The 19338-nt window shown below is 32.4% G+C and overlaps 1 protein-coding gene across 1 annotated transcript in view; it reads left to right on the top strand.

Annotated features, from left to right (window-relative positions):
- Positions 1-2247: 2247 nt before the first annotated feature.
- Positions 2248-19338, top strand: part of LOC143639743 (lysine-specific demethylase 5D-like) — a 38158-nt gene continuing 21067 nt past the window's right edge. The window contains exons 1-11 of the mRNA XM_077107783.1: positions 2248-2445; positions 2568-2731; positions 3890-3967; positions 4891-5013; positions 5300-5470; positions 5968-6102; positions 12173-12296; positions 12412-12578; positions 14776-14934; positions 15326-15445; positions 15559-15717. Of these exons, the coding sequence (XP_076963898.1) occupies positions 2412-2445; positions 2568-2731; positions 3890-3967; positions 4891-5013; positions 5300-5470; positions 5968-6102; positions 12173-12296; positions 12412-12578; positions 14776-14934; positions 15326-15445; positions 15559-15717 (1434 nt within the window). The 5' untranslated portion in view covers positions 2248-2411. The remainder of the gene's footprint in view (positions 2446-2567; positions 2732-3889; positions 3968-4890; positions 5014-5299; positions 5471-5967; positions 6103-12172; positions 12297-12411; positions 12579-14775; positions 14935-15325; positions 15446-15558; positions 15718-19338) is intronic.

Here is a 19338-nt window from a genome sequence, read left to right as displayed (position 1 = left end):
ATTGGTTACTGATGCCTCCTATCATGTTGTACAATTCACTTAGTGAATTTTAAACTGAATAATCTGTTCTCTTTTTTTTTCAATTGATTACTCACTCACTGCTAAATTTCTCAGAGTATTGAATCTTCTCCTATGTTTTCTTGAAGCTTACTTAATTTCCTTAAAGAAAATGTTTGAATTCTGCATCCAAAAGTTTGTTGTTTATGGCATGTTTGAAATAAATCACCAGGTCAGTCTTGAAGCAGAACATGGAACTTTATTTGCTGGCAGGGGAAAAGGGCAGCAAGCAGGTTAACTCTGCAAACTTTGACCCTTTGTAGAAGGGTCAAACCACAAGCTGCCAGGAATTCAATACCATGGCAACATAGAAAATGGGCCAGAGTGACCCAAGTCAGGGTATACTGCAGGAGAATACATTGTACAAGAATAAAAGAAATATTTTTCAATCACTATGCCACTATGCCATTGACAAACAGGGTGCGCTAAGTGAGATGTGGGTTGCAGAGGTGGGAGTTTTCTCATGGGAGAAGCATTTCTTTATGAAATGGAGTCTTGGAGTAAAATGGAATTTGTCTGGTGAAGGCACTTATATCCTGGCTCATAACAACATCGATTGTTCATTTGCTGAGGTCATGCTTTCTTGAAGATTTTTGACCTTTGTTGGCTTAAATGCATATACCATCTACACATTAAAGAATTGAGTACTCATTTTAGTCTTTTTAATTTTAATTTGTTTTTTCTTGTCCTTCAAGAAATTCTAGGCTAGTTGCTCCTTTTCTATATGCTGTGGATCTTTAAACTATTGCAAGGTTACAGTCCAGGTTTATCCCAAGACTAAGATTAGTGTGGTTGTCACTATTTCAGCACTAGAAGGCAACCTGAACTGTCCCAAATCCACATTTAATGTGGTGTTTAGAATAAACTGAACAGAATATATTGAACAAATAATTCTCCATAAAGTATGTGACCAATGATACACAATTTATTTCAAACATCTTTAGGCCTCAGGGAAATGAAAATCAAAACTTCATTGAGATTTCCTCCCATCCCAGTCAGATGGCAATCATCAATAATAAAAATAGGAATAAATGTAGGGGAATGTAAATTAGTTCATCCACTATGGAAATAGTATGGCAGTTTCTCATCAAACTAAAGGAGAACTATCATATGATCCAGCTACATTACTCCTTAGTATGTATCTGAAGGAAGTGAATTCAGCATATCCACGTTTATCACGACAAGATTCCCATTGCCCAAGTAATGGAATCAAACTAAGTGCCCATCAATTAGTAAATGGATAAAATGTGGTATATGAATGCAATTGTAATCATACAAAAGAAAAAATCATGTCATTTGCAGGAAAATGAATAGGAAATTATCATGTTGATCAAAGTAAGCCAGACTCAGTCAAATATACATATTTTCTCTAAAAAGAAATGTTTCCTCATTTATCAAGGTGTAGTTGAAATACTCTTCTAAAAAGAAATGTTTCCTCATGTATCAATCTGATCAACCATTTTCCGGTTTTTCTCTTAAATATGTTATCTCTGAGAGAAATGGAACTAGAAAATTTTTTATTTTACTCCATCATTTGACACTTACTATGCTGTATTTACTATCTGGTCACTTTCTGTTGATAAAGTGTGTGTCCTTGGCTGGGCCCGGGGAGTGGGAGATTTGGAGTTTTGTTTGTTTTGACAGACTGGATTTCTGGCAGTTTCTTTTAGTTATTTGTATTGTGCTTCAGCATTAAACATGAAAGAACTGTTATTGCCAGTTCAAAAGTTTGCTTTGCTCCCCTGCCCGTAGTGTCTTCTTTTAAAATATCATGTTCTGTATATTTTACATACGTTGGATAACACATTTTATACAAGTTTTTTAGCACCTTTTTCCTGTCTGAAGTGCAATGATAACAAATATACACAAGGAAAGTTAAGTGTAAGTGGAACACTGTGTATGAACATAATTGTAACAGGATCATAAAACTGTAGTAATAGTTTTCTTCACAAAAGCCAACAAACAGTACATATCTGGAAATACATTAAGGCTTAATATGCTGTTGGTACGGACTTTCGTAAACACATTAAGTTCCTCATAACTTGCATCCGCAGAAAAAAATAGAAACATTTTACACTCCTTCTGTTTACTGCGCAGGCGTGACGTGCGCAATGCTTCCCTTGAAAAAAGATCCGGCGATACTATTTAAAATCTTCCCTTCCTTTCCGCTGGAAAACTCTTTAAGTTTGGTGGGCGAACCGTCAGGCTGAAAATATTTTCCCGTGGTGAACTCGGTCCTCCATTTTCATCTTTTACTTAGCAAGTAAAACGAGTGTCAAGTTTGGAGATAACGCCTGAAGTATAGATCCGCGGAGTGACACGGAATTAGTAGGCGGAACACTAGAAGAGTCAAGATGGTGGCTGCAAAACTGAGAGCCACGAGGTTTGGTAAACAGCTTCAGGGATTAAACTAACTGGAATTTGGAAGCAAGTAAAGTTCCTGGGGCCGCGGTGTTTAGCTGGAAGTTCCATGCATCGCTGAAAAGATTGAATTTTATTTTGCGTCTTAGTACTCAGGTCGGACATGGAGCCGGCGCCCGAAGATTTCCTACCGCCGCCTGAGTGCCCGGTGTTCGAACCTAGCTGGGCAGAATTTCGAGACCCCCTTGGCTACATAGCCAAAATCAGGCCGATCGCAGAGAAGTCCGGCATTTGCAAGATACGCCCACCTGCGGTAAGTATGCTTAACGTGGAATAGGGTAGTGCTTTCTTTTGCGTTAGGCTTCCCTTATTTAACAAGGCCTCAGATATATGAATCTTAAGTTTAGATCCTCAGAGTTGAGATTTGAATCTTTCTAACTCATTTCTTATTTATTAAGTCCGGGCCTCAGGAAACTTGCCCAATTGCCAAATTCTTTGTTATGAAGATTTGAGGTGGAATGTTTCTGCAAAGAGCCATAGGCTAAAGAAATTAACGTAGTCAGAAGTACTTGATTTAATAACAGAAACAGCGAATAAGACAGAAATTTGTGTTGTTATTAGCAACTTGGCCTGGGATTTTTTTTCTCTCTCCCTTAACTTGGGAGTGTGTAAAAACAAACAAAAAGGCACGGGGCATGAGGAAAAGCCTCTTCTGTTGATGATTTGAAACTATTAATTGAAACTGGTAGGAATTTGCCTTAATTAAAAGTGTATCTTTTAAAAAATATCTATTTCTTTAAATTTTTGGAGTTGCTGGGGATTGAACCCAGGGCCGTGTGCAAGCACTCTACCAACTGCGCTACATACCCTGCTTTGATTAAAAATAAGGAATGCTAACAAATGGATCATTATTTAAACAAAACAATGTTTAAGGCCTTAAATTTCTAACTACAATGATGGCTAAATTTATGCACAGCCTACTGCTCTTTTGGCAGGTTTTTACACTGTCTGCACATTTGCTTTTTTCTATTTATAGGTTCATATTTCTCTTAGAATTAATAATTATAGTTAGATGCAACTTTTCCAGAGTACTGAGGATAAGAAGAAATATTGGGTTAGGTTTGAAAATTAATTTTGTTCACATTAGGTCTATTTTCTTTCTACTTAAGACATATTTTTATTCACTTATGCCTTTTCTCTTTTTTCCTTCTGTAAAGTTGTCTCTTAGGATGTGGAGGTTTTTTATTCGTTTTGATTTTTGAGTGTTAAGGAGGAAGAAGAGCACTGATTAATAGGCTTTTTTCCTTATGGCTTTTCTTTTTTAACTTTATTTTCAAGAAGCAATCATTGGAAGCTTTTGAAAATGCAAATAAGTACCAGGAAGATAGAAACAAGTGATTATAATTCTCATCTTCTTTCTTCTCCATTGTGCTGTAATCACCTACTTTTTATTTTTTTAACTTCCTTCTAGGATTGGCAACCTCCTTTTGCAGTAGAAGTTGACAACTTTAGATTTACTCCTCGAATCCAGAGGCTGAATGAACTGGAAGTAAGTTTGTGAAGTTCACTTTTATAGAGGAACCTAAGTTTTAATCTTGTCTGTTAGTTTTATGATAATGTAGTTAAGGCTAGGCTTTGAAATCATGCATATTTAATTTTAACTACAGTTTCCTCTTAGAGGATTGATTTTTCAGGAAGTTTTTTGAAAATGTATTATTACTGTTGTAAAAGGTGGGATTATGAGGAAGGCCTTAAATTTCTGGAAATTATTCATGTATTCTGCAATAGAGTGAGCTTAGAGCTATCAAAAATAGATAAATAACTAGTTTCTCATTTCTTTTCCTATATCAACCTTTCTTATCATTTTGAATTTTCTCAAGGTAGTAAAAGGGCCTTTAAAACATCTTGAGTAAAGTAGACTCTCAGAAGCAAAGATTGCATCTTAAAACAGTCAACCAAGTGTTCATATTCAAATTAGTATTCAATTTTGTTTTACTGACACTTTGTTTTACTGCTGTGATTTTCAGTAGAATGGGTACTGGAAACTTCATTTGACTGAAAAGTTAAAAAGGGATAATTTTTAGAAAATGAATTTTAATAATATTTGATATAAAATGGGAAAATATTTTAGTTTTTTTTTTTTTGATTGCTTTATCTGTAGTTGGATATCTGAAGGAAAACATTAAATAGAGCCTAAAAAAGTCTTGAGCAACCCATCTTTAAGCCCTGCATAATTCTTTAAATGTAGGCTCTGAAGACTTTTTCATTTAAAGTATCACCTTTTTTCCTCTTGAAGACCCAGCTTATTTGAGATTTTTGTGGATATTCATGGGAAGGTACGTAGTAAAGCCTGAAGTGTAGTATATTAGTAGAGAACTGGTACTATAAAGATACTGCTTCTTCACCCACTTTGCACTGGAACAAAGTCAAGTTAAGGAATAAGCCAGCTTCATAGGGCCTTCTCCTCCTCAGGCTCAGACAAGAGTGAAACTGAACTATTTGGATCAGATTGCAAAGTTCTGGGAAATCCAAGGCTCTTCATTAAAGATTCCCAATGTGGAGCGGAAGATCTTGGACCTCTACAGTCTTAGTAAGGTAAGAGTAGTTGATATGTTAAAAAAAAAAAAAAAAGGAAAGAAAGTGTTCTTTTATAGAGGATGCTTGTGCTTGGTAGTAGAACATTGTATCTTTGTGGTAGTAAAGGAACAAATGTAGAACCTGATAATATTTTTAATATATTTGGTCCTAAAATGGTTGGCATTGGGGTGATTACATCCCAGATTTCAAGTTTTAGTGCTGTTTCTTCTTCTTTTTTTGGGTGTGGGGGGAAGATCTCTCCAATATTGTCACAGTTTATTCACATTCCTTTCTATCTTTTCAGATTGTAATGGAAGAGGGTGGCTATGAAGCCATATGCAAGGACCGTCGGTGGGCTCGGGTAGCCCAGCGCCTTAATTACCCAGCAGGAAAAAATATCGGATCTCTGCTACGATCTCACTATGAACGCATCATTTACCCCTATGAAATGTTTCAATCTGGAGCCAACCTTGTGGTGAGGACCCTTAGATGGTTTGGGGCCCTAATATGATTTAATTGTTTTTGTTGTTATCTTCCCTTTTTTAATTTGTGCTTTTCTCCTACATTGTGATGTTCTAAGTTTGTATAAAGAGTCTGGAGATACAGAAGTTAGCCCTGGGCAACCTGTTTGTATAAAGAAATCTTATATCTGCTTTGCTAATTATATAAACAACAGAGAGTACTTACCCTGTTACCTCAGCAGTTCCCTGTCTGCTAAGACCTTTTAATGAACCAGATCTTAAGACTGGTGATAAAACTTAAGGTTCAGCTCTCCATAGTCCAAAGACTATATTTGTTTCACTCTGCTTTTCAGTTTGCTCATAAAGGTTCAGGGAAATTAGAGGATATTTACTTAAATGTCTCTATTGCTGAATGAGTAGATTTATTTGAATTATATTTTTTTTTACTCCAGGGGTCTTTGGTTAACTGTAATGGTCACTCAATTCCTGACCCAATCCTTTTCTTGTTCAGCAGTGTAATACACATCCATTTGACAGTGAGGAAAAAGACAAGGAATACAAGCCCCACGGCATCCCCCTTAGACAGTCTGTCCAGCCTTCAAAGTTCAGCAGCTACAGTCGGCGGGCAAAAAGACTACAACCTGAAGTGAGTGTATGTTTAACTTTTTATAAGTAGATAAAGTTTATCTTAAACTTGCTCTTGGTGAAAATTCATTTTTGTATTGTATTCTTTTTTTTCCTCCCATTTTTAATATAACACTGGTTCAATATGAAGTTGGTTGGAAATGAATTTCAGTTATTTTATTATTATTGTTTACAGTTATTTTGTTTTTGCAATTTTACTGTTTCACGTTTTAAAAGCAAACATAAAGCTTTTAATACACTTGATTTTGAAACAGGATGAGTTTTGTAAAGTAGATCATACAATTTGTTTTTTTAACTATTGTTCTGTGATCTTAAGTTATGGTTAATAAAACCTTGCTGCAAGGAAGGACACAGGAGAGGCTCAAGTAAGTGGTTTTTCATACTGATAAATCTTCAAAAATAAGTCACTATATATCACTCAAGGTTACTGGGAAACTGCAGTCTTAGTCAGGAGTTAGTCTTAGTAAACAGGTTAGGAGGATTGAGTCGTTGGAATACGGTTAGGAGACTTAAGCTATATAAGCTATGCAGGTATTCCCTAGTTGCATGACATCTAGTCTGGAATAATTAAGGTAGAATATTATAGTCCTCTAACTAAGGCTGGACAGACTGGCTAACTGTAAGGTGTTTATGCCATTCTCTTAGAGGAAGCTTGGCTCTGGATTAATTAGCATTTACCAGAGACACAAGCTTGTGCCTTATGGTGTCTTAAGAATTGGACAGCAAACTTTACCATTGCCAAATATAACAAAGAGTTGAAACTGTGAACAGTATAGTTTTATTACTTTTCTTCTAGCTAAGCCAATTTTGAATATTCTGCATACAATTTTTCATACTATTTTATATGTCTGTAACATAAATTACAGTGAAATAAATCAGACTGAAGTTGTATATTTTTACGAGTTTTGTGGCTTTGTTTTGTGTGTGCATGGTACTGGAGCTTGAATCCTGGTCCTTGCATGCTAGGCAAGGACTGCACGGTTGAGCTACATCTCCAAACCTTTCTTTTTTTGATATCAGGATTTGAACCCAGGGGCACTTATCAGCCATATTTCCTGCTCTTTTTCATATTTATTTTAGAGATAGGACTGAGTTGTTTTAGGGCCTTGCTAAATTGCTGAGGAAGCCTTTGATCTTATAATGCTCTTTCCTCAGCCTCCTGAGCTTCTAAGATTACAGGCATGTACCACTGCACTAGCTTCAAACCTTTTTAAAATTTAAGATGGGTCTTGCTGAGTTTCCCTTTATAGCTTTGCATTTGTGATTTTTCTGCTCTGCTCTTTTTTCTAGCTGGAATTACAGATTTATGTCTAAATAATATTAAATTTTGAAAATTTTAAACTTGAATTATGTAGAACAAAAAATTGAGAATTTTCTATTAAAATTCAGCTAGATTCTACATTAGTGCTACCTTATGGAAGGAATTGCATATGGGAAAAAGAAAAAAGAAAGAAGAGTAGCATGTAATAACTTGGAAACCTATAAAGGTTGAAATTTCCAGCCTTGTATACAAAATTTTTTAAGATCAGTCAGGTATAGACATCTTTTGTTTTGTAACAGAATATCCATTTTTCTGGAAATTATGATTATTCTTGACTGAATGTGGTGAATATCAGTTACATTTTCTATCAGTCACATTTTTTTATTGAATTTTTTTATGATTAGTTGTTCAAAACATTACAAAGCTCTTGACATATTATATTTCATACATTTGATTCAAGTGGGTTATGAACTCCCAATTTTTCCCGTATATAGATTGCAGAATCACATCGGTTACACATCCACGTTTTTACAGACTGCCATACTAGTTAGTGTCTGTTGTATTCTACTGCCTTTCCTATCCTCTACTATCCCCCCTCCCCTCCCATCTTCTCTCTCTACCCCATCTACTGTACTTCATTTCTCCCTTTTTTTTCCACTTTCCCCTCACTTCCTCTTATATGTAATTTTGTATAACAATGAGGGTCTCCTTCCATTTCCATGAAATTTTCCTTCTCTCTCCCTTTCCCTCCCACCTCTCATCCCTGTTTAATGTTAATCTTCTTCTCATGCTCTTCCTCCCTGCTCTTTTCTTAGTTGCTCTCCTTATATCAAAGACGACATTTGGCATTTGTTTTTAAGGGATTGGCCAGCTTTACTTAGTATAATCTGCTCTAGTGCCATATATTTCTCTGCAAATGCCATGATTTTGCCATTTTTTAGTGCTGAGTAATACTCCATTGTGTATAAATGCCACATTTTTTTTTTTTAACCATTCATCTATTGAATGGCATCTAGGTTGGTTCCACAGTCTAGCTATTGTGAATTGTGCTGCTATGAACATCGATGTAGCAGTATCCCTGTAGTAAGCTCTTTTAAGGTCTTCAGGGAATAGTCTGAGAAGGGCAATAGCTGGGTCAAATGATGGTTCCATTCCCAGCTTTCCATCACATTTTCTTTATTCATTTATTTGTTAATAATATCTGATTGCATAAGAGCATCTGATTCCTTATCTTAGTTACCATGAATACTGCTGAAATAAATATGAACTTAGAATTATCTTTGGCATATTGATTTATTTCCTTTGATTTCTTTCAGAGTGGTGTAGCTGGATCATGTAATAGTTTTATTTTTACCTTTTGAGGAATTTCCAGACTGTTCTTTTATTACTATACCAATTTACATTCCCCCCAACCAGTATTTATTCTTATATTTTTTTTTTGTTTGGTAATAGACATTCTAACTGGATGCAACTGTATCTCCTAGTTTTGATTTGCATTTCTGTGATGCATAATAATATTTCATATTTTTCATTTGTTTGCAATTAAATTAGCATTATATTTTTTATTTTGAGAACTTTCCCGAATGTTTGCCCATTTAAAAATTGGATAGCTTATTTTGTTGATTTTGAATTTCTTATACTAACTTGTCAAATGAATAGCTGACAAATATTTTGTCCCACTTTATAAATGGTCTCTTGTTGATTTATTATTGTTCACTATTCTGAGTTTTTAATCTGATGAAATGTTGTCAATTTTTGCTTTAGTTTCCTGTGCTTTGGTTTCTATCCAGAATGTCATTTCCTATACCAGTGTCTTGAAGTGTTTCCTCTAAGATTCTCTCTAGTAATTTCAGTTTTAGATCTTATATTAAGGTGTTTGATCTATTTTAAGTTGATGTTTATATGGAGTAAGAGATACTGGTGAATTTTCAGTCTTCTGGATGTGGATTGCAATTTACCCAGTACCATTATGGAAAGACTGACCTTCCTCTGTCAATACTTTTGTGTGTTTGAGACAGTTGGCTGTAGACAAACTTTATTTATTTATTTTTGTTGTTGTTGGACTCTATTCGATCTAGAGTACAAGTGTCTTATTTTTATGCGAATATCATACTGGTTTTTGGTGGTGATGGTTCACGTTTTTTTGTTGTTGTTTTTGTTAGTATCTGTAGTTAGGTCTTAAAATCAGGTATTGTGATATCTCCAGCATTACTCTTTCTGCTCAGGATTATTTGGCCTTTGGGAATCTTTTGTACTTTCATGTGAATTTTATGATGATTTCTTTTCTGGTTTTATGAAAAATGCTATAAATATTTTGATTGGGATTGCATTCAGTCTTTAGATTGCTTTGGGTAATGTAGACATTCAATTAGAATTTGTAGTGTGGACTGTTAATACTTCCAACCCATGAACATGGGAGTTCTTCCCATTTTTTTGTGTCATTTTAATTGCTTTTTTTTTTTCCCTTCAGTTTTAATTTAGAAGTTTTTCACTTTCTTGGTTAAATTTATACCTAGCAGTTTTATCTTTGTGTGGCTATCATGAATGTGTTTGCTTTTATAAGTCTCAGAAAATTTATTATTAGAACAAGAAAAGTTACTAATTTTTATATGTTGACTTTATATCCTACAATTTTCCTGAATTTGTTAATCATTTGTAATAATCTTATGATGGAATTTTTGTCTAAATAGAAAATTATATCTCCAAACAGGGATATTTTCATCCCTTCCTGATTGTATACCTTTTTATTTTATTCTATTACCTAATTGATCTGGCTAAAATGTCTAGTACTACATTGAATAAGAGCCATAAGAGAGAATTTTGTCTTATTCCTAATTTTAGAGAAGTACTTTCAGTTTTTCTCCATTTACTCTGATCTTAGCTGTAAGTTTGTTGTGTCTTTATCAAGAGATGATTCTCCTGTACCTAATTTGTTTAGGGCTTTTATTATGAAAGCCCAGTGAATTTCATGAAATGCTTTTTTGCATTGGTTGACATGATAATTGATAATGTGGTTTTTATTTCTCATTTTTATTTATGTGGTGGATTACATTTGTTGATTTTTACATGCTGAAGCATCCTTATATCCCTGGAATGAAAACAACATTATTATGGTGAATGATGTTTTCCATGTGTTGTATTCAACTTGTTAGTGTCTTGTTGAGAATTTTTGCACTCATGAGGGAATTTGGTTTCTAGTTTTCTTTTTTTGTAATGTCCTTATCTGGTTTTGGTAATGGGCTAATAATGCTAGCTGCATAGAATGAGTTTGGAGGGATTTCTTCTGATGATTCTTTGGTGTAGTTTGAGAAGAATTATTTGCCAGTCTTAATCTATAGAAGTGACTGATGACATGGAGAGATCAATGACTTTAAAAAAAAAAGTTTGATTTTTTTTATACTTCTCAAAATGAGTGACATAGCATAGTACACAGGATTACAGGGGTAAGTACCAACATCAGTTAGTCAGGAGGCAGAAAGCACAAGGACCAACCATAGCCTGAGTTGTAACAATTGTAAACATTTTAGAAAGAGCCAATTTGAATAATTGTAGGGGTTCTGGAGCATAGGGACTGCTTTTAATTTTCAAGTATCTGACCCTAAGTTGATTTTCAGCAGGAGAAATAATGGTTTTGTAGGTTAGATGGAGAAATTGATGTAGTTATAATTTACAATAGGTTGATTTATGTGTGAAAAGATGAACTCTTTAACAGGTTTGGCAGTTATCTTTGCATGAGATTGTTGCTTTTATCATTTGTTTTTCAGCCAGTTTATTATTGGAACAAGAAAATTTTTGTGTGTTGACTTTATGTCCTTCAGTTTTCTTATTGACAATAAAGTCAATAAGTTCTCTCAACTTTAGAACATTACAAAATAGGGAAAACAAAAAAATATAATTAATCGAATAAATAGCATTATTATTTATGATGCCCCAAAGTTGGAAATACCTTCAGTGTTGTGTAATGAAAGAATAGATTATATTAGTTCTAGAATACCAAGATGTGTCTAGAATACCAACATATAGCTGGACCGATGAATACACATTGATATTTTCATACAGAGTACTTAATTACACAAATTAATATGAGAAAAAGAATGTTATTTGTGTTTCCATGTGTGTTTTTATAGAGAGAAAATTTATATAGATTTAAGTGTATATAAACTTATGTATAGAAAATAATGTAAGAAATGTTACATGGGAAGGAGAAATATAATAGGATTAATTGAAAGTGTAATATAGATAAAGTATAAATAAAATACATCTCTCAGTGTTCACTAAAAATAGTTACATGCTGAAAATGATTGATATATAAGCATACACACATAAAAATACATATTTTGGCAAATTATGGATTTACGTTTTCCTAGGTCTCTTGTTACACTGGAGAGAAGACTCATTTCTAATTATTTTCATTTAAAGAGAAAAGGAATCCTCTTTTAACTTTGTATCTTTTATATCATTGTAGAAAGGTTATTTATGTTGGATTCTCTACTATATGGTGTAACTTATGAAATTTAAGCATCTGTTTTGTTGCCAACATGGTTATTTCAATATCTTTTTTATAATATGAAAAAATGAGAAATAAAAATTATCTTAGAAATATTTTTATTCATTTTTTTCTTACCTGGTTATACCTTGCCCACAGGCAAAACATTCACAAATGGATGAAAATTGTTGGAAGTTTTTAATCTTTGTGATCTCTTTTATAACATAGGGGTGTTTTCTAAATATGAAAGTCTGTATGTTGCCTACAAAGTATTGTGTCTTCACATATAAAGCTCTCATCTTTGTTTGAACTTTCTTTTAATAGCCAGAGCCCACAGAAGAGGACATTGAGAAAAATCCAGAGCTAAAGAAACTACAAATATATGGGGCAGGCCCCAAGATGATGGGCTTGGGGCTTGTGGCTAAGGATAAAACTCTACGGAAGAAAGGTAAACCTTAACTGGCTAAGTCAGTGTGAAAGACTACTAAAATACCATGAGAGGAATGGTTTATAAATCCTGATGCCAGAAAAGGATGTTTTCAGAGTTATTTCTGACTTCACAGGTAAAGAAGGGGTTATGTCGTGTCCCCCAACTCTTACGGTGAAAGAAGAACATAGTGGGGATGGGAAGGTAGTATCAACATTATCTAAAGAGGACTTGAGTCACAGCATAGAACCCTGCACCAAGATGACTATGCGACTCAGGAAGAATCACCACACTACCCCATTTGTAAGAATTTACCTGTTTTTTTCTTTTATTTTTAGCAGTTTTAAACTATTTAAATAAGATTCAATTATTATTATATTTTATGACATCTTACTTCCCTTTGCTATTTAGCCCTTTCCCCTTTGTATAAGAAGATTATGGCTAGAAAAAGGAAGAAAATTTTAAGGTATTTAGAGGCAAGAGCAAAATTCCTCTTAATTTTTAGATTAGGATTTTTCACCAAATTGTATTCTCTTTTCAACTCCTTAAAAACAAATCTGAATTTTCATAGTTAAATTTTATAGAAGATAATTTTGTCACATATAAATTATGTGAAAGAACAGTTGTTTCCGGTAAATGCTTTAGGACTTTCAGAGAGTCTGTCAATTTTTATGTAGTAGTTCTTTTGTAATTTTGATTTACTTATGTGCTTTGAACAGGTGCAATTTATTCTCTTTATTTTACCTTTCTTTTTCCTCTTACTTGAAAGATTTATATAATCTTCTACAGTCTGTTTTTTTAAATTTCTTTTTTTTTATTGTCCATCTTTCTCTTCAGCTAATTTCACTATTTTGATTGCTTATGCCTTCTCCTTTGAAAGTATTTATGTTAGGGAAGGCTTATCTTTGAACATATGTTTTATATCACATTACATACTCTTCATATTTCTCCAAATAATCTTTATCTGATAACTTAGAGATTATCTTTAATACCACTATCATGTCCTCGTTTGTCCTGGGTTTCTTATAGATTGTCATAGTTAGATCTTATCCAAATTTGGGAATGATTATGTTTCTCTCAGTCCTAGTATAGTTATATTTCTATTTATTTTTTTACTAAAGTATAACTTGGATACATAAAAGTAAGTAGATTAGTTTTGTTTGCTCTTTCAGTATTGTACAGTATATTCTCTTTCATGTTGTTATAATTAAAAAGTTATATTGCTTAATGATTTCTTGTGCTTTGTTTTCTCATCTCTGACTTTTACACAACTATTTTTTTATTTTATTATTTTTTAAAATTTTTAAATTTGTTTTAAATAATTACACATGACAGTACAACGACCTTGACATATTATACATTTGAATCAGATGGGATATAATTTCTCATTTTTCTGAGTGTACCATAACTGTATCTATTTTATTGTTCAGTGAATTTTTGGTAGATTTCAGTTTTTTTTTAATATTTATTTTTAGCTGTAGTTGGACACAATACCTTTGTTTTATTTATTTTTATTTATGTAGTGCTGAGGATCCAATCCAGGGTCTCACACGTGCCTGGTGAGCATTCTGCTGCTGATCCACAACCCCACCCTCTAGTTCTTGACTACTTAGAATAATTTCACTATGAATATTAAGCTTTCAAATGTTTGCCTTTAAGTAACATGTAGATAATTTTTTATTGTGAATCTACCCTAATAAAAATTTATTTACATGTTTTCTTTCTTAGGCCTTGGCACTAGAGTTTTTCAATAGTACCTTAAGAATTCAGGTTCTTTAGTCTGTCCTTAATGTTTATTCTTGTGACTTACCATTTGGGTCTCTGAATCATTGTTTAAACCAGACATTTTTAGAGTAAAAATGATTATTTACTAAACTAACACTTACTAAAAGAATATGAATCATTGTTTAAACCAGACATTTTTAGAGTAAAAATGATTATTTACTAAACTAACACTTACTAAAAGAATAGGCATAGTTGGTTATTCAGTCTTTTGATCTTTTTTTTTTTAATTTGCTATCTATACCAAATATTTTCAACAATTTGTAATTCTGTAAATGATCATGCTAGTTCATATCTTATGATTTTGGTTTGCATTTCTGAAACTTTAATAAAAGGTCCTCAATGTTACTGCCCCCAAAGACATTAAATATGGTTCATTCATTTATTAATGTGTTATATTGCTTAGTTAATTATTCATGTCCTGTTGTATTTTTTACCAGAAAGTGAACTCAAGAGCAAAACATGGTATGGTAGTTGATGTTAAGAATGAATGATCTGGGCCTGGGAGTGTGACTTATTGGTAGAGCACTTGCCTGACATGTGAGGCCCTGGGTTTGAGTTTCAGCACCACATATAAATAAATAAGTAAATAAATAAAATAAAGGTCCATCCACAACGATGACAACTAAATTAAACAACAACAAAAGAACGAATGATTTCACAATCTGGAATTTCGAATCCTGGAGCAAGTACCTTATATTTTTATTTTTCCTGTTAGATTGATTCATATGTTTGCCGAATATGCTCTCGGGGGGATGAAGATGATAAACTGCTTCTCTGTGATGGCTGTGAAGATAATTACCACATCTTCTGCCTATTGCCACCCCTTCCTGAGATTCCTAGAGGGGTGTGGAGATGCCCAAAATGCATCTTGGCAGTAAGTCTTGTCCATCATAGATGTTTTAATTTTAGTGCTTTTTAATTTCTGTCATTTGTCTTCCTGAATTAAGGGAAACTAAAAGTATATGATAATTTGTATCCTTTTCTGAGTACCTTTTAATTATGTATCTCAAGAATGCTTGAGTAAAGTAGCCATAAGATGGGAACAACCAGAGAAAAAGGACAATAATTATATGGCTTAAATGATGGCAGCAAAGACAGAAACATTCGGTTTGGTAGATACTGAAGAAATTATCCTACCTGGAAACATAGGAAAACTTGAAGTCATAGAGTAAGATATTGAACAACCTAAAGAAACTTCTTTAGCTTTATTCCTAGTACTTCTTCACCTGTTGCTTTTGTTTTGCTAAAATACGTTTTTATTTCAGGAGTGTAAACGGCCCCCTGAAGCTTTTGGTTTTGAACAGGCTACCCAGGAGTACACTTTGCAGAGTTTTGGTGAGATGGCTGATTCCTTCAAGGCTGACTACTTCAACATGCCTGTACATGTATGTGACTGGGACTGGGATGATATGGAGTAGTGTCTGGTAATCTTAGTTTTCATGAAGACAAGGTAATAAAATATAGTGGGCTATACTCATATTTTCACCTGATATCATAGATGGTGCCAACAGAAGTTGTGGAGAAGGAATTCTGGAGGTTGGTGAGCAGCATTGAGGAAGATGTGACAGTTGAATATGGAGCAGACATTCATTCCAGAGAATTTGGCAGTGGCTTTCCTGTCAGCAGTAATAAACGGATCCTGTCCGCTGAGGAAGAGGTAATGTAGTTGGTGATTTATGTTAATATTGTGATAAAGAAAAGTAAAATCTTTTGTCCTTGTATGCTCTTATACAGTGTTTTTTTCACAATCAGAGATTTTAATTTATCTGTTAGTTACCCAGAAGTATAATAGCTGTCATTACTACCACTTTTTATGTTAAGAGGATGATAACTTGATATGATCATTTAGGAGTTGTACTACTTTTTCATTGTTCTCTAAATGTAAATATTTAAAGCTATCACTTTTTAGTTATATATAGCAAAAAACAAGTACTATGTTGAATTTTTTTATAGTCATAGCTTAAAAGAACTAAAAGGGTCTTCAAGAAATGCCCTGGCATGATGATGCATTCCTATGAACTCAGAATGCTGAGACAGGAGGATTGCAAGTTCAAGTCCAGCATTAGCAACTTAGATACTTTCTTAAAATACTAGGAGTTGTGGCTTAAGGTAAAGGGTCTCTGGATTCAGTTCCCCGCCAAAATTAGGGCACTCATGAAATTTGCCATTTTTTTTTTTACTTGAGGTGTATGACAGACCACTCACTTTATCCTTCAATACAAGATATTATCTTAGATCATATAGATGTTCTAAATGCTCATTATATTAAAAATTTCCTTCAGGAGAGAAGCAAAATATTTGGAAAGAGGACATTAAAAAGTAATCTTCCATATGTAGTATAGGGAATGCAATATAATATAATTAAATATATTATGTAGTATATAATTTAATATGGAATTCCTACTGTAATTATTGTCATGCTGATCAGATGACCAGAGTAAAAAGAATTAATATTTGGCTTTGTGTATAGGTTGGCCTTTAGACAGATGATCTAGATAGCAAAAGTAGCGTTTTGAGAAGATAGTTCAGCTATAAAATATTCAATATATTTATATATCTGTATAATTTCCACTATATATGTAGTATCATTTTGCCTTGGATTTTTAAAAACAGACTGTTATGGAATACATAATATACTGATTTATATTTATGAGAAAAGAAGGAAATCACTTATGTCTCCATTGGTAATATTTTAGTATATTTCCAGTTATGTTTTGAAATTAAATAAAAATTATGTGATGTTTGAAGTCACAAATATGTAGCCTTTTCATTAATTATAAAACATAGTAATCAAATTCTTAAATATACATTTCATTGTGAGAACTGAAAGTTTCAAATATGATTACATTAAGAAGCATGCTTTTCTATAAGTATTATATTTCCACTAATAACTAAAGGACCCAGTATCTTAAATTATAAGTTTTCTTACAATTTTTTAGCATTTAATTACATATATAAATATCTACAAAGCCTTCTTGGTCAGTTTTATGCTTTGAAGTTTCATCTGCATTGTTCTTAGCTTTAATTCTTGCTTTTCACTATTGTATCCCAAATTTATTCTAACAACACTTATATATTTTCCTATATGAATCATTTTTTAATTTTTGCTTTATATTTGCAGTTGAATTGAGGTATATTCAGAATTGATTAATAAAGTGAGATACAAGTTATGCTCAAACTAGTGAGAAGACTTCAGATTTTGATCAATGATAATAGTCATACTGCTAATTTAGAAGCTATAATTTAATCAAATATGCTTTATATTATTAATTAATGAGGCCAAATTCTTTTCATTAAGGTTAATTGTACAGTTGAACAACTTGAGACATGATTCATATTTCATAAACTGTTAGAAGTTCTCAGGCATTTACACGTGTATGATATATATGTAGTATATAAAGACCTGAGTATATGCAGTATATTTATATATAGTATATATACCCTTTTATATACTTACTGTAATTAATTTGATGATTTTATGAAACACATAAATACCAGTCTCTCTTATGTCCCTCATTTCTGTTCCTTTTAGTTTCTCTTGGATTCTGGATGTAGGTTTTTTTTTTTTTTTTTTTCCTCCTAAGTTATTGTGCTTTGTACTTAGAATTTAGGTGTTTATTTTTGTAACTAATATATAACTGTTCTTTTTTTAAAATCTTTTAACTGAGGAATCACTCAGTTTTCATTTGATGTGAATTAATAGTGGTTTTCTTTCATTTTCATTATGAACGTAATTTCTAATACTTCGTTTTTTTCTTTGTTTCTAATTCGTTTCTCTTTCCATTATCTGTTGCTTTTAATTCAGCAAGTCCAAGTACACTTTTCTTAACATTTTAAGAGTAACTTATTATTTTTTTGAGCAATGTTAGACTGTTACTATTCAGTCCTCCTGAGGTGTAAAATTTTGGGAGCATGCTTTTTTCTGTTTAAAAACAGAATTTTACTTATTATTTGTCTGGTTTTTTCGTATCTCTTTGGCTTATTTTACTCATCATCTCACCTTTCCTACAACAGCTCTTTTTACTATTGGTTGTTTTCCTTTATTAAAATAAATTGTTAATTATTTTCTTTTTATTTATAAATAAAATCTTTATTCTTGTAGTAGTTTTTCTTGTTTACCCTCAAATACATTAAAAAAAAGTCTAATTTGACTCCTTTTTGAAGTCAACTCTAAAAGTACTGTAATCTGTTTTTTTCTCTAGATGGTTATTAAGATCTCTTTGTTTGAAGCTATGCAGTTTCTCCTTATAGATTTGACCTTTTATTTAACCTCCTAGGGATTTAAAGCATTTCTCACATATATGAGTTCAGTTTTTATAAATTTTAGAAAATATGTGGCCATTAACCCCTTTTTTCAGACTTTGTATCTTTTAAGAATTATTATTCTAATTTTTTCTTCTTTCACATTTCTTATGTTATATTTTTATGAATAAAGATTTATATTTTTATATTATATATTTATATTATCATATACGTATAATTTATATATTAAAGTGTTTTATAAAATTTTTTTTCTATTCTAAATTTCAAGATGTATGTTTTCTTATTTAAATGACTGTTTTAATTTCTGAAATATATTTTTTATTTTTAGAATTGCTGGTTGATTGTTTACCAGATTTACCTAGCAAATATTGAGGTCATTTCTTCTTCATGCTTCCTTTCCTGTGCTTTTACAGTATAGTATTAATTACCTAAGTGGTGTTTTTTTTTCTTAATAAATTTTCACTAATTTCACAACTTCATCCATATGTTGTGACCTTATTCTGTTAGTTTATTGTGAATTTTTTGAGCCATATAAATACATAGAACAAACTTTTTTTTTTTAAGTTGTTTTTTAAATGTCCTGCTCAAGGATACTTACTTAACACTGGTTCTATTAAATACCTAAGGACACTGTAATCCAGAAATTTATAAAAATACTTTTATCTTAACATTTGCATGTGTGAAGTCTAACCATAGTCTGTTTTGATAGGCCATGAATAAATCTGGATAAAATATTTCACAAGCATTTTTCTTTCTTTTCTCTTCACAGAAGCTAAGATAGGCAAATATGTTCAGTGTCTTATTCCTCCATTTTGCTGCCAGAGGGTAATGTTTATCACAGCTATGATTGTTGATTATTATGTTGCAATCTATTGTATTCCATCTTTTGGAAGTACCAAGTCTTGTTTTCTTATTTAAACTTGATATCCAAAAATTAATTGACTAAAGGGTAACATCAGTTTCAGAACTTCTGTTCATGTGTGCTTTGTCTTGTTTTGTCTTTCAAATATTCTTA

The sequence above is a fragment of the Callospermophilus lateralis genome, chromosome Y, assembly GCF_048772815.1.
Source record: "Callospermophilus lateralis isolate mCalLat2 chromosome Y, mCalLat2.hap1, whole genome shotgun sequence".
Classification (NCBI taxonomy): domain Eukaryota; kingdom Metazoa; phylum Chordata; class Mammalia; order Rodentia; family Sciuridae; genus Callospermophilus; species Callospermophilus lateralis.
The sequence above is the reverse complement of the archived record's forward strand: the minus strand, read 5'-3'. Positions and strand labels throughout refer to the sequence as shown.